The sequence below is a fragment of the Xyrauchen texanus genome, chromosome 40 (assembly GCF_025860055.1).
Source record: "Xyrauchen texanus isolate HMW12.3.18 chromosome 40, RBS_HiC_50CHRs, whole genome shotgun sequence".
Taxonomy (NCBI): Eukaryota; Metazoa; Chordata; class Actinopteri; order Cypriniformes; family Catostomidae; genus Xyrauchen; species Xyrauchen texanus.
Genome location: NC_068315.1, coordinates 2379632 through 2395612, shown reverse-complemented (window position 1 = coordinate 2395612; position 15981 = coordinate 2379632). Strand labels below are relative to the sequence as shown.

Genomic DNA, 15981 nt, shown 5'->3' with positions numbered 1-15981 from the left:
CAGTGCATTATGCATTTATTCATGTTTTAAACTGTAGAATGATATATTGTCACATTGCATGTTTAATCCTATTATTTAAAGCTCAAGTATGTAACTTCTGCACCACCAAACAGAATTGCAAAAATAAACTTTGCAAAACAGCTTTCCAAAAAACCTCTATTCTGAATTTCTTGTAAAACATTTTTATTAGTTTATCATAAAAATTAGTAAATAATAGTACAAAAAAAAAAAAATCTATATATTTTCTGCATTGAAAAGTTAAAAGTGTGAACTTGAAAATCTTCAGTATTTTAAACATGCAAAAGTGAATGCTCCATCTTAAATATTATTTATGATCGTTTGTTATCTTTACAATGTCTCATGTTTCGGTCCTAAAGTAGAAAATGTTTACAATTAAATTAGCTAATCGAAGTAAATTTTACAGCAAAAAATAAGTAAATTTGACCTAACTTTTCAAAGCTGGTGTCCCAACTTGCTGCGTGCTTGAATAATTAATATGCTTGCATGGTGTCACGGTTTGCAAGTTTTTACATTATTTTATTTTATTGTTGATTTAGTTACATTTGGTAACTTCTTGTTTTGTAAAGTTAATTTAAAAATGAGCCGTTCATGATTAAATACAAATCTGTTATTTGTTACCGTCATCGTGTTTTGTGTTCAGATCTGGTTGTTTATAAGACTATATAGCATGCATTTATCTTCCCTGTGCAAGGCTTTAGTGTGTCATGTGGTACACGACTGAGCATGTTAAAAATGCATTGCAATGCTACTATACTTTTAAATGCATGGCTTTATTCAGCGCTACATTGCTTGAGAATTATCCAGGTATGCAACGTAATCTCCAGAGAGATTTGCTAGGAGTACTATGCTGTTCTGAACACATCCCAAATTTCATTCCTTTGTTTTGCAGGTTCACTCAAACGGCACCACAGTATTTTTTCTGCAACCTGCCGACTAGTGAGAGTAAAGCGATCCTGCAGCATATTCTGGACTGTGATCGGGCAGGAAGCACAAAACCGAAGCTTCAGCCAGCTGCCACGGAAGAGGCCGAATCACATGACCGATGTGTCATACAGTGAACTTGCCAACCCTGATAGATATGCTTGAAATAAATCCTGTGTAAATACGGTGTTAAACTGTTTTGTATTGTGACTTTTGAAAAGAGGATCCAGAATCCTGTTTGGGTCATTTATTTTTTTGTGGGTAATTTCAATTGAGTATGTACAGAATGAATAAATTATTTTACTGTTTGCAGGAGATTTATGTCAAACCGTTTGGTGAAAGTTGCATTGAAATCGAGGCGTGAAAACACGTCATCACAACTCTTGTTTAAAGATAAACCACAAGAAGAGCAGAGTTGGTGTTTGGAACGGTTCACACGCTCAGATATTCGGTCATTTTATCCATGATAGATCCCATCCTGTCCATCGGAATCACCATCACAGTGCGGAACGGTTTCATAGGAACGTCATCATGTGACCACTTTCCTGTCGCGCAGGAATCTGCCTCGTCCTGGACGGAGTAGCTGAACTTCAGTGCGGCTTGCTGTGCAAGACAGAAAATGTGTTTAGCTTCGAGTCGAGATAAGTCACAACAATGTTTCATTTTCTTCCTGCATGATAAAAGCATACAAATCTAGACGCATGCATTTGTGTTCCTAGAAGAGCTAGGAAGTTTTCGGACATTAGGACCAGCTGCCATTGAAACGAATGGAGACGGTCAAAGTTTACAGTTCAAAGCTCTAAGAGCAACCATTTGTACAGTCCATCGAACCATGAGGATAGGCAGAACGGTAGACGCTACACCCAACCAGAAACATTTCTATCATCAATATTTCAGTGTATATTTAATCTAAGCCACATGTTGAATCTCCTATCTTTGGGTTTTAATCCAGATTTAATCTTCTGCAATTAGAGTAGGGTAGAATTACCTCATAAAAGAACTCCTCTTCATCATTAACAAACATGAGCTCATCTTTGGGTTGACCGTGACCAGATATGCTCTTCTTCGCTGGTTTACAGGTTTTGCTGATCATCAGGCAGAACTGGCATTTACCGCTGGGTTTATTGGTCCGCTCTGCTTCAGCCATTTCCTGTCTAAAACCAAAATGATGGCATTGAACCACATTCACATGCTCCACATTAGATTTATCTCAAACTTGTTTTATCAAAGACATTTTGATGGATTCCGGGTTATAGATAAATTGAGCTCAATCGACAGCATTTGTGGCATAACTAGGTTACAGTGAGGCACTTAAAATGGAAGAAATTACTTTTTGGCTATCAATATTATGCCAAAAATGCTGTCGATTGAGCTTAACTTGCATTGAACCTGGAATATTCCTTTAAATGATCATTTTAGAAACTCCTTTTTTATGATCAAACACTCTGACGGCAGTGGACTAGAGATAAGAATCGTAAGGAATGAATGGTTCTGATTCCTTAATGGATATATTAATGATTCTTTTAGCACTTTAGGAGGAAGAAACACAATTTTTATTGCATTACTGCCCTCAGCGGCCTGAATAAACGGGAAATGATTTATTTGGGGAACCGCACTACTCTGGTTGCATGGTATTATTTTAATTCACTAAAAAGATTCAGCTCATTAGAGTCATTCGTTCGGGATTCGGATTACACTGGTTGTTTTGTAGATTAAAAAGAGCCGGCTTATAAGAGTCACTCACTTAGAAATAGTGTAAAAAGCCATTTGTTCGGTAATCAGACTACACTGGTCACAACCGAATGTTTTGCACAGTAGATTCAAAAGAACCGGCTCATAGGAGTCATTTGTTCGGTAATCAGACTACACTGGTCACACTGAATGTTTTGCACAGTAGATTCAAAAGAACCGGCTCATAGGAGTCATTTGTTCGGTAATCAGACTACACTGGTCAAACCGAATGTTTTGCACAGTAGATTCAAAAGAACCGGCTCATAGGAGTCATTTGTTCGGTAATCAGACTACACTGGTCAAACCGAATGTTTTGCACAGTAGATTCAAAAGAACCGGCTCATAGGAGTCATTTGTTCGGTAATCAGGCTACACTGGTCACGCCGAATGTTTTGCACAGAAGATTCAAAAGAATCGGCTCATAAGAGTCATTTGTTCAGTAATCAGGCTACACTGGTAACACAGAATGTTTTGAACAGTAGATTCAAAAGAATCGGCTCATAAGAGTCATTTGTTCAGTAATCAGGCTACACTGGTCACGCCGAATGTTTTGCACAGTAGATTCAAAAGAACTGGCTCATAAGAGTCATTTGTTCAGTAATCAGGCTACACTGGTCACGCCGAATGTTTTGCACAGTAGATTCAAAAGAACTGGCTCATAAGAGTCATTTGTTCAGTAATCAGGCTACACTGGTAACACAGAATGTTTTGAACAGTAGATTCAAAAGAATCGGCTCATAGGAGTCATTTGTTCGGTAATCAGGCTACACTGGTCAAACCGAATGTTTTGCACAGTAGATTCAAAAGAACCGGCTCATAGGAGTCATTTGTTCGGTAATCAGACTACACTGGTCACACCGAATGTTTTGCACAGTAGATTCAAAAGAACCGGCTCATAGGAGTCATTTGTTCGGTAATCAGACTACACTGGTCAAACCGAATGTTTTGCACAGTAGATTCAAAAGAACCGGCTCATAGGAGTCATTTGTTCGGTAATCAGACTACACTGGTCATACCGAATGTTTTGCACAGTAGATTCAAAAGAACCGGCTCATAGGAGTCATTTGTTCAGTAATCAGGCTACACTGGTCACGCCGAATGTTTTGCAAAGTAGATTCAAAAGAACTGGCTCATAAGAGTCATTTGTTCAGTAATCAGGCTACACTGGTCACGCCGAATGTTTTGCACAGTAGATTCAAAAGAACCGGCTCATAAGAGTCATTTGTTCAGTAATCAGGCTACACTGGTCAAACCGAATGTTTTGCACAGTAGATTCAAAAGAATCAGCTCATTTGTCAATCAGTCATTTGTTCAGGATTCGGACTACACTGGTCGCACTAAGTTTCTCGCTGTGGATTCAGAAGAGACAACTCGCATAAAATAAAAAAGAATTGGCTCATAAGAGTCATTCATTCGGGAACTGCACTTATGTTTTTGATTCACTAAAAAGGAACCGACAAATAAGAGTCATTAGTTTCTCTCGTACCATACTGGTCACGGTGTACGTTTCATGCTGTAGATGCAAAAGAACTTAAGATTCATTGGTTCACGCTGTATGCTCTAAAGATTCAGTATCGAGGCAGACCTACCGCAGAATAGCACTGCATTGCTTATGAGATTGAACCGGTTCTCTGTTTGCAATTATACAGTTGACAAATTGACAACTCAAATGTACACTTCACTCATTGGGCCTAATTCTGTGTTGATCGTTTACATAAGAATGCATAGTTTTTATGTGAGATTTCCACACAAATTCAGTCTGCTCATGTTTCCTGAATAAGGCCCCATATTTTCCCCTAATGTGTACAGGGATTTTGGGGGATGTGAATTCGGCTTCTGTCTGTTGTGAGGTGACCCATATCAGAGGCACTGTTATATAACATCCTTATTAAGCCATGTGATGGAATTAGTGACGCCTGCTGACTCATACAGTCAACAACACAACAGAACCTTCTGCCTGATACCATGACAACAGCTTAACATGTTTCCTTATGGAATGGAATTCTCAGCAATAAGTGACAATGGAAAGGATCCAGTTCAAAGGCTTTTTTGATTGTTTACATTTTGATATGTCTAATATAATTTGTTAGACTGATCGCACATTCTTCTACTAGGAAAATGCTTCATTTTCTACTCGTCACACATGAGGGATGCTCTGTGGAATTTAGTTATTAACTAGACTATAATGTAACCTCTACATTGCAAAACATGTGCCACTCATGCATGTAATTCTGCACAAAAAAGATACACTGATGTTACAACAGTTTTGTGGTCATGCATTATGATGATGCCTGTATTTTTGCAAGGGTAAATGCTCAGTTATCATTTTCACACTGACACACTGCAAACGCCACCTGCTGATCAAACACTCACTGCAGTTGCTTGTGCATGGGCAGGGCGATCTGTGGAGGGATGTTAACGAAACGTTCACTCAGCAGTAGTCCAACCGTGTGAGCGTTACCCAGAAGTAGTTCTTCAAACTTCTCTTGAACATCTGTAGAGCTGGATTTCACACACTGGTCTAGAATCATGTCCTTGAGCTTCTCCAAACACTCCACACCCTGTTCAATACACACAGTAGGTAAAACTTAGAAAAAGGACGTCACAAACAGCTTTCATGATGCATGTGCCAGAGCATTTAAATTTGGGCTGCAACTCACAATAATTAGATTTATCTGGCAGTTATTTCTTTGCAATTTTTGTGATGCTTTAAACAGTGTGCATATTGAAAGCTAGGGATGCTCCGATCAGGATTATTGCAGCCGATACCGATTACTAGGGCTGAAACGAATTATACAAAAATACCAAAAGAGTGGGGGGCCTGGTATCTCAGCGAACCACACCTGGTCTCACGAGTTCGAATCCAGGGTGTGCTGAGTGACTCCAGCCAGGTCTCCTTAGCAACCAAATTGGCCCGGTTGCTAGGGAGGGTAGAGTCACATGGGGTAACATCCTCGTGGTCGCTATAATGTGGTTCCTCCGCCACCCGGATTGAGGTGAGTAACCGCACCACCACGAGGACCTACTAAATAGTGGGAATTGGGCATTCCAAATTGGGAGTAAAAGGGAATAAAAAAATAGCAAGAGTGTAAATACAGAAGCACTCTTGTTGTGGAATAAGCAAAGCTGGAGTTGCCGCTCCGCTGAAGCAAAATGTGCGTGTCGAGCGTTTTTAAACGAAACACCAATAGCAAATTGGGGCATCTGGGTCTTTACATACGACATCACTAACTAGGGAGATAATTTTGTCATGCAACCAAGCTGAATTTGTGGGACGTATTTGCAAGCTCTGTTCATGAATGAGGCATGCTTTAGTACAGGAGTATTCAACATGTGGGCGATTGTCAAGGGAGGCGCCAGATATAGGCTCACACTCGAGTAAAGCGAACGGCTGTGAATTATACAATATCTTCTTGATATGGACTTGTATGTGGTAACATCCCCTCAGTTATTGCATTGTTTAGCGAGGAATACCCAATAACAACGCCAAGCAGGTCTGCACGAATCTGTCTGGTTCTTTCTCCTGAATAAATTACATTTCCAACATATCTGCTGCAGAGTCTGGATACAAATAATCTGTGCTGATGTGCCAAAAGACCAAGGAGTTTTCTTTGTTTTCTTCAAACATCAATTTTATCCACTTGGTTAATGAGTACACTAACTTTTGAAAAACCTTTATTGGGACAAAATTGTCTGGGGTGGTGGAAATGACACCAGAAAAGTAACTTTTTTAGTGAAATAGATTTAAAAATGGATAGAAATAAATGGTTTCAATTGTTTAGATTGTCATAGTTTTTTAAACATTTTTTTTAATTAATATTTTTTAAATGCATTTTTATGTTAATATTAAAAATCTAGGCTTAAGATCAATGCTAAAACAGCTAAATCTATGCATAAAATGCATTTCAAAAGTACAAAAAAATTAATGATGAAGGCCTTGGTAAAGTTTAAATCATTTTAAATGTAATATAAAAAATATATTTATTTAAAAAATTGCAATTTGTTCGTTTTAATAAAAATAAATCGCTGTGACATTAAATTGCTCAAAGTTGAAGAAACACCCATGTGTAATAGAAGTCTCTCACCTCTCTCTCGGTCAGATTCAGCATGCTGATAAATCCAAACACCTCATCCGGATCACCTTCATCATCACTGTCCTCTGGAACCTCCGCTTGCTGGAATAAAACACAAATAATTACAAATGTTAATTGCAATGAGAAATATGCATATCCATCATTCTCCATACTAACATACAAAGTGATCTTTGTACATAATTATACAATATTGATATTAATGCAAGTCTCACCCTGATGACGCTGCCAATGTGATTCTGTTGAATGATGATGTCAGTGAGATCAGAGGTGCTCACGTGAGACTTCAGGAACAGCTGGAAGAATTAATACAACAAACAAATCATATATATATATATATATATATATATATATATATATATATATATATATATATATATATATATATATGTATTTGCATTAGAAACACACTGTTTGAACGCATATTTTGCAATGCATATATTAATGTATGTGCATTGTTACAGTGCACGCAATAAAGTTTATACCTGCTGCAGAAGAGTTTTAATGCCATGGAAGTCGTTGTTAGATATCGCGTGTGCTTCAAAGTCTACCATCACCTCCTAATCACAAATCAAAACACTTGTATAAATCACAAGATACAGTACACTGAAAAGACCGGCAGGCCTACACAACACAACACAACACAACAGTTTTGTTCGCAATAACACTAAAACAGCAGCTTACCTCGTTTATCTCTTCTTCTGAATTGTCACTGTACTCATCGCCAGACTCCTCCAGTCCCTCGTCTGAGCTTTCGCCGCTATCCTGGGCATTTACTCCGGTTTCAATCGCTCGCCTCTTCGCAGATGAAGCCATGCTGCTGCTCTAGCGACTACAGCACACGGGAAACCATTTTGGCGCAAAATGGAGGCACATTGGCAAGCTGATCGAATCCTGGTGCAAGATCCAAAATGGCGTTTGTTTCCTAATACGCTACAGGTGGCTGACACAATTTCTTACAGAGGGGTTTGCTGTGGAAATTATGTATTATTATAATTTTTTTAACAATGGCACTGTCTCAAGTCCCCGTTTTACAAAATAAAAACCAACTTTTAACTTCAGCGTTTCATATATTTCGTGGCCCGATGCAGTAAAAACATACACATTTAGCAACAGTTCTCCAATAATATGACGTAATAATTTATATAAAAAAACGGGACTAATAATTCGTATTTAGGCCTAAATATAAAGATCACAAAAATGCAACAACTGGTCTGACTCTGTATCTGTTGACATTATCTCATTACTTTTTTTTTATTGCCAGGAGAATACAATGCACCTTGTGTGGCTATATGTTTAACAATGAAACACAATGTACAATTATATAGATGTAAATGTAAATTCAATGTAAAAAAAAAAAAATCAGGAATAATATTATAAATGTGATATGAGGTATCAGCATATTATACATTAAAATAAATAATATCCTACGAGTTTTAGAATATTTTAGATTATTTCGTTATTGAAAACAATACATATATTGACGATATATATATATATATATATATATATATATATATATATATATATATATATATATATATATATATATTCAAACACTTAATTGTTAATCAATTAATTTTTGTTGCCAAAATTAACTGATTAACAATTAAATGTACATTCTGTTTTAATTTACTAAAGTTATGAAGCCAAACAGAATATTTGAGAAGGTTCGGGAAATGTCACAAATACATGACGTGACGTCATCTAGGACGGCGTATGGCGGAAGTGCAGGTGGATCATCGGGTCTCGCTCGAGCGTCAATAATCTCACACAATTACACACAGACATCGAACATGACCCTCAACAAGAATCATTCAGAATCAGGAGGAGTTATCATCAACAACAGCGAAAGGTAATAACTTAATTTTGAATGCAATATTTCCTCTTCAGGATCATATGAATAGTTCAGTCTGGTGTCATTTTGCTCCGCTGTTTCGTGTGTAACATCGCATGAACCGTTAGATCACATTTGCTCTTATTTAGTTTGTCTTCTGTTAATTTATTTACATTTTACGGCATTTGCGATTGAAAATTGTATACGTATGAAATCAGACAGGCTGTTATGTTTTCAAAACATGGACCTTACGCATCTTCCATTTTCTACTATAGTGAAGGCTCATGAATATTAATTTCGTCACGCTCAAATTCCTGGAGCGTCTAACCTTATTAATATTAATCATCAATAGGCATTCCTTCACTTGCCAATTGGCAAACGTCATAGCCAATCAGCGTGACCCAAGAGACGAATACTACGCAGCGTAATTAATATTAATGAGCCAAGCCTTTCCAATAGTACGGTTACTATTGTTTAGTTACTATTACTATTTAGTACTATTGATGAGTTCTGTGGTTAAAAAAAAAAGTCGCGTTAGGACAGTAATAATCTTCTTAACCTTTTAAAGACTGTTTCACAATAGCATGTCTATGATCTCACCGGCTAATATTAGACAACTCGAAAAAACTGAGGGTTACTGAATAACATATATAAAATATTAAAATATATTATAAATATAATATACAAATATTTCAAAATTAAAATATTTGTTTATATACAATATTAAAATATATTATAAATATAATATCATACAAAATAATATACAAATATTTTAAAATTAAAATATTTATTTATATAAAATATTAAAATATATTATAAATATAATATCATACAAAATAATATACAAATATTTTAAAATTAAAATATTTATTTATATAAAATATTAAAATATATGATAAATATATCATACAAAATAATATACAAATATTTTAAAATTAAAATATTTATTTATATAAAATATTAAAATATATGATAAATATATCATACTAAATAATATACAAATATTTTATTTAAATTTTATATTAAATATAAAATATATTATGTCATACTTCTATATTAGACCTCAAAATTTGCTGCATATCTGTCCTATTTTTGATTTTTAAATATTCTGTTTCCCTTTTTGGTTAACTTTAATTTCTTTATAAAGTATTTTTAAGCTACTATTTGTATGAAAAGTGCTTTGTAAATTATTATTTTTTATAAATAGATTTAGTTGCTTTTTTTTTTTTATAATGCATTAAAGTTGCATTGAATTAACCTTGAATAACCTAAATTAACAGTACTGTGGTGAAACAGACACAATTATAGTAGTATTCAGGTGAATATATCTAATAAATTGGAGACAAATGTGTTTTATAAATACAGTATGATACTACAACAAGCTGCAGATGCTGTTATTCTTAAAAACATCAATAGCCAATAGGAGACAACTGCAATTAGAGATGTACCTGCCTTAAATCATCTTGCAGCAGTATTGTTTTGTTTTAAGCATCATGAATATTAACGGAACAACTTTGTCCCAGCGCTGTCATTGTTTGGCATGCAGCTTATACTGTATTTAAAAGCATGTTTGAAAAGCAAAGACTGAACATGTTTTCCCCCAGTTTGTTGATGTCACATGAGAATGTGGAGCTGGCGTTCAATGACACAGAACATTTGCCAGAACCTTTCAGAAAAAGCAAGAAGGGGAGCGTCTTCTTGACACCTTACAGGGTATGTATTACAAGAGTTTACAGTGATTTTATTAATGATGTGAAGGACAGAGCTGTACCATCTGCATTTCTCTGCCATTCAAATGTCATTTGTAAAAAATAGGCCTTGCTTGCTCTATCCATCCATCCATCCGTCTTCAACCGCTTATCCGAAGTCGGGTCGCGGGGGCAGCTGCTCCAGCAGGGGGCCCCAAACTTCCCTATCCCGAGCCACATTAACCAGCTCTGACTGGGGAACCCCGAGGCGTTCCCAGGCCAGTGTGGAGATGTAATATCTCCACCTAATCCTGGGTCTTCCCCGAGGCCTCCTCCCAGCTGGACGTGCCTGAAACGCCTCCCTAGGGAGGCGGCCAGTATGCATCCTTACCAGATGCCCAAACCACCTCAACTGACTCCTTTCGACGCAAAGGAGCAGCGGCTCTACTCCGAGCTCCTCACGGATGACTGAGCTCCTCACCCTATCTCTAAGAGAGAAGCCCGCCACCCTTCTGAGGAAGCCCATTTAGGCCGCTTGTACTCGTGACCTAGTTCTTTCGGTCATGACCCAGCCTACATGACCATAGGTGAGGGTAGGAACGAAAATTGACCGGTAGATCGAGAGCTTTGCCTTTCGGCTCAGCTCTCTTTTCGTGACAGTGGTGCGATAGAGCGAGTGCAATACCGCCCCCGCTGTCCCGATTCTCCGGCCAACCTCCCGCTCCATTGTCCCCTCACTGGTGAACAAGACCCGTAGGTACTTGAACTCACTTCATCTTTAAATATCGATAAGACTCTCAAATCAAACATATAATAAATCTCAGCAATCCAAAAGCAGTGTATGGACATGTTTACATCTGTTGCCATCCAGCTGAAATATCACTTACTGCCCTCTGGAGTAAACAGCTGGTACTACAAGCTTGCATTTCTCAGGAATCTTCCTTATTATGGTCCGTGGGTGTATGCTATAAATTGCGTGAATTTTTTTAAATGCGTTATTTAAAATAATAATAATAATCGCACTGAATTAACGCGTTAAATCGACAGCCCTAATATATATATATATATCATTTGGCAAAATTAGTTTAATATCTCTGTAATGTGATTGTAACTGGTAAGAAAACACTTTATGATATCTTTAATAACTCTTCAATTAATATTTGAAATATCAAATCTAACATGCTGAAATTAATCTACAGGTTTCAAAATAAGGACTTTTATTGTATATAGCTGGTATGTAAAATGTTAAAGGGGACCTATTATGCAAAATCCACTTTTACATAAACGTTTGAACATAAATGTGTGTTGGCAGTGAGTGTACACAACCACCCTAAAATGATAAAAATCCACCCAGTCCCTTTTTTTTTAATCCCCATTAATCATAAGCACTCTCTCAGAACAAGCCATTCACAGATTCTGTACAAAGTGACATCATTTTGTACAGGCCCCGCCCACGACTGTTGACGGACATGTTTGTTTGTGTGTGTTGTTTTGTGATAGCTTATAGTGAAAGTTGTAACAGTATTTGTGTGTGTGTGTGTTGCTCATCCATCGTTGCAAAACTGCTGAAAAATCTCTACAATAAATAAATAAATAAATGTATCAAATAACCATTCGGAAACTTCCTGGTTCATTCCCAAAGTTGTTCCTTCTTACGGAGCCTCTCCCTCATCAGTGTCTGTCTCCGCTTCAAACATATCGGGCCGAACAGCACTATTTTCACCATCAGTCATATTGCTTATGATGTCTAGTTATCCGAAGCGGAGATGTCAAAGCTCCGCCCTATTCTGGATATGGGGCGGGGAGCAGCAGCTCATTTTCATTTAAAGAGACACACACAAAAACAGCTCGTTTTTATTCCCACCAAAAAATGGGCATTTTCAACATGGTATAATACATTATTTGTGGGGTATTTTGAAATGAAACTTCACAGACACATTCTGGGGACACCAAAGATTTAAATAACATCCTGTGAAAAGGGGCATAATAGGTGCCCTTTAAAGAAATACATTTCAAATATCTATTAACACATGTTGAAAATCAGTGAATGGCAGATCATTGTGAAATTCGACCAGTGTTCGCTTTTTAACTGCCTATGTGGTTTGTGAACCATTTCCTCTTTAGGTGATCTTCTTGACGAAAGGGAAGGACCCTCTTCAGTCTTTTATGATGCCCTTTTACCTTATGAAAAGCTGTGAGGTCAAACAGCCTGTACTCGGTGCCAACTACATTAAGGGCACAATCAGCGCCGAACCTGGGGGTAAAAACACCATTTTGTTTCCATTCTATTTATCGCTTCTTGATAAGGCAATCAAAGCTACACTTCAATTATTTACTGTGACTCTAACCCTATCCTAACCTAAAATGCACACCAAACTCAACCCTCCAATAAATACTATGGCTCATTCCCACTTTAAGGTGGCTGGGAAGGTTCTGCATCCTTCAAGATGATCTTTAATGCCGGAGGAGCGATTGAGTTTGGACAGTACATGCTACAGGTGGCTGCACAGGGTACGTTTGCGGGCACTTGTTTGTAACTGCTCCCTGCTTGGTTTGACCTTTTAAAAACTGTAAAGTACCAATGCCTTAGCCTCTAGCTAAACAGGCACTCTCAACTCTCTGTTCAGCATCCAGAGGGCAGCCGGTGACTAGTAATTTCAGCTGTCCATACATGGCGAACGGAGCGTATGCTTACCCACCCCCTCCACCTGCTAATGGCATGTATTCAGCGGCACCTCCGCCCCCTGGATACGACTACCCCGGACCACCTCCACCAGGTAATAACACACCTTCTGTTTACAATAGCACTTATATTCATGGTTAAACAATTCAGTGTGTCAGTAAGACACACACAGCTGAGCATAACCATCATGCACAGAAAATAATAAGCTGTTATTTGGATGGTATACTGTAGGTGGATTTTACTCCAATCCTGGATTTGATGAACCAGCTGCTTACATGCCACCTCCCCCATATACAGCTCCATTGGACCAGGCTCCTTTGGACCCAGACCTGCCCAGAACCCCTGCAGGTATGAGGCTTATTTTTCCGGTTAATTATTGATACATAATTACTTTTCTTTACTTACCGTGAAACTATGATCTATTTCTCTTTCTTTCTAGCGGAGGCAAAAGCAGCTGAAGCTGCAGCGAGTTCCAGCACAACAAGTTTTGCTCCAACACGGGTCTACTTGCCAGAGGTCAGTTTGCCAACCTGTCATATAACCAAATTTATCCTGTTAAAGGAATATTCTGGGTTCAATACAAGTTAAGCTCAATCGACATCATTTGTGGCATAATGTTGATTACCATAAAAATGTATTTCGATTCATTCCTCCTTTAATAAAGCAGAAATCTGGGTTACTTTGAGACACTTATGGTGCGTTCACATACAACGCAAAAAAATAATATTTGCTTTAAATTTGTCACGTTGGCACCCGAAGAGTATTCCCCCTTCTCTTCCGGAAACGTACAGGAGGCGGGGCTTCTACGACAACTTATCTTTCCGCCATCATCCATGGCCGATATCACAACGATTGCTGCTCTGTATCTGTTGTGGAAGTCCCAGATACGTTGACGTTGTGTCGTACAATTCCGGGTGCCCACACACCGATACAACCATTTTCTCACCCATCTTTCCTGATTTCTTTTCTGACGCTACTACGTCAGTGCGTTCCGGACCATCTCAGTGCTGATAGGCTTTCGTGACAACGCATCATACGGATATTTCGCTTTAGTTGAACGTGCGAACACGTGAATGAGGCTATTTCGCATTTTCGCTTCGCTTCATTCGCATCGCCCGCTGCGTCTATTCGCGTCATTGCATTGACTATGTTTGTAATCGTGCCGTGCGAAATGCCTGATTCGCGTTGTATGTGAACGCACCATTACAATGGAAGTGAATGGGAGCCAATCAGTAAACGTTAAAATATTCACTGTTTCAAAAGTATAGCCACAAGACGTAAACAATATGCATGTTAACACAATTTTAGTGTGATAAAATCACTAACTAACCATTTCTGTGTCAAGTTATATAAAGTCACCAAACCCTAAAACGACTCTAAAAATAAAAGTTTTAAACAACAGCTTTAATAATACACATGTTTTAACAGAATTAATGTAAGTGCTTTTATAAAATTATAAACTTCACATTTCTGACTTTAAACCTTGCAAAAATTGGCCCCATTGACTTCCATTGTAAGTCTCCCACTGTAACTTTGACTTTTGCTTTTGTAAAGAAATTGAAGGACGATTCGAATTTTTTTTGTGTATCATATTTGAAACATTAGGCTTTAAAGGTCATTATCTTCCTAGAACCCAAGTCCATCCTGTTAATCAGCTCCATATATAGCCAAAATTATCCTGTTAACCAAGTTCATATAGAACAAAGTCCAATCTGTTAACCAAGTCAGTATATCCCATTCCATATACAGTTTAACCATGTCCATACATAACCAATTCAAGAGTGTAGAACTGCACCAAAGCACCAAATATCTCTAACTTTGAGTAATAATTTGTGAATATTGTTTATTTTGCAGGACAAACCTCCCCCCTACTCTCCACCTGAAGACAAAAAGAACCAGTAGACATGTGTGCAACTAGCACATGTCCTAACCTCCTCTCCTCATTTCCTTCATTTCACCCTCTCTCTCTTCTCACATCATCTCCTGCAGCAGTTAACACCCACTGGCAGACTCCCCATGAGCCTGGACGCAGTGACGGAGGACTCCACTAGAGAGCAGAGTGCTCTGCAGTAATATCACCTGTCCTAAGTAGAGTAACAAAAGAGAGATCAATCAAAGCAAGTTCAATGAATTCAAAGCTTGTTAATGAGGGATTTTGATGACTGTTTGCTTTCCAGACGTAAAGCAAAACGACATTAAACGATTGAGCTTTTCAATTCAGCTATTCTGAATTAGAAAAACAGCGTGTGTAGGAGTCCTTCACGACTTGACAGCAGGTTGATTTTGAATAGATTGATTTAATGAGTTAAACACAAGCAATGAGGGCGTTTAATGTGTTTGGTAAAGGCCAAAAAATGGGAATTATTCAGAGGCATTCACACTGTCAACAAATCCTGCAACCAAGCGATTAGAAGTCATTCATTTTTAAAGCGTGTTGAATACATGGGGTTCAACCCCGTTACCCCATGCACTCAAACTAAAAAGTTCACATCCAACCACTTATCAAATTAAATCCTGGGACATAACAAATGAAGAACGGCACTTGAAACTTGTCAGTGTGAACGCCACTTTACTGCGCATTCCTTCAAATGCATCGCGTGTTTAAACCTGTTACTGTGTGCTGTGAATCTGTTTTAACCCAGCAGCACCTTGACAAAGACTTTAATGTGTTTATCATACTATACTGTACCGTACATTCTGATAAAGCTTGTTTGAGATCCCTGCAGCAGTGTGAACTCTGTCTTGGCGTCTTTCAATAGCATGCATCAGTTAGACTAAAGATGCACTTTAACCCTGCCATAACCCGGGACAGTTTGATATTAAGTATATGATTAATTACGCATGGTCTCAACTGTATAGTCTTATTTAAATAAGTGCATTTTATTAAAGTAAACATGTACAAGTGAACAGTCTATCTCATTTGAGTTTAAGAGTCTTTGATGGACGTCTCGTCTTCAATGTTCACCATCTTCCAGTGCAAGGCTTGATAAGGGAGTCGAGATGAGTTTA

At 37.8% G+C, this 15981-nt stretch overlaps 3 protein-coding genes across 4 annotated transcripts in view; 2 read left to right on the top strand and 1 right to left on the bottom strand.

Moving 5' to 3' along the window:
- Positions 1–1079, top strand: part of dhx32a (DEAH (Asp-Glu-Ala-His) box polypeptide 32a) — a 20523-nt gene extending 19444 nt beyond the window's left edge. The window contains exon 11 of one of the 2 annotated variants that reach the window (XM_052112978.1): positions 911–1079. In XM_052112978.1, coding sequence (XP_051968938.1) covers positions 911–1079 — 169 coding nt within the window. The remainder of the gene's footprint in view (positions 1–910) is intronic. The other variant, XM_052112979.1, reaches the window with a different exon arrangement.
- Positions 1080–1157: 78 nt separating this feature from the next.
- bccip (BRCA2 and CDKN1A interacting protein) lies at positions 1158–7609 on the bottom strand. Its single transcript, XM_052113011.1, has 7 exons — positions 7449–7609; positions 7250–7324; positions 6980–7060; positions 6759–6848; positions 5047–5234; positions 1931–2096; positions 1158–1545 (listed from the first exon to the last, which is right to left on the bottom strand). Exons 1-7 carry the CDS (start codon positions 7578–7580, stop codon positions 1375–1377), a joined length of 903 nt encoding a protein of 300 aa, XP_051968971.1. The 5' UTR covers positions 7581–7609; the 3' UTR covers positions 1158–1374.
- An 862-nt stretch (positions 7610–8471) lies between these two features.
- On the top strand, positions 8472–15818 carry wbp2 (WW domain binding protein 2). The gene is made up of 8 exons (XM_052113013.1): positions 8472–8619; positions 10206–10314; positions 12414–12549; positions 12708–12800; positions 12917–13066; positions 13204–13320; positions 13412–13488; positions 14827–15818. Exons 1-8 carry the CDS (start codon positions 8561–8563, stop codon positions 14872–14874), a joined length of 789 nt encoding a protein of 262 aa, XP_051968973.1. The 5' UTR covers positions 8472–8560; the 3' UTR covers positions 14875–15818.
- The last annotated feature ends 163 nt before the right edge of the window (positions 15819–15981 follow it).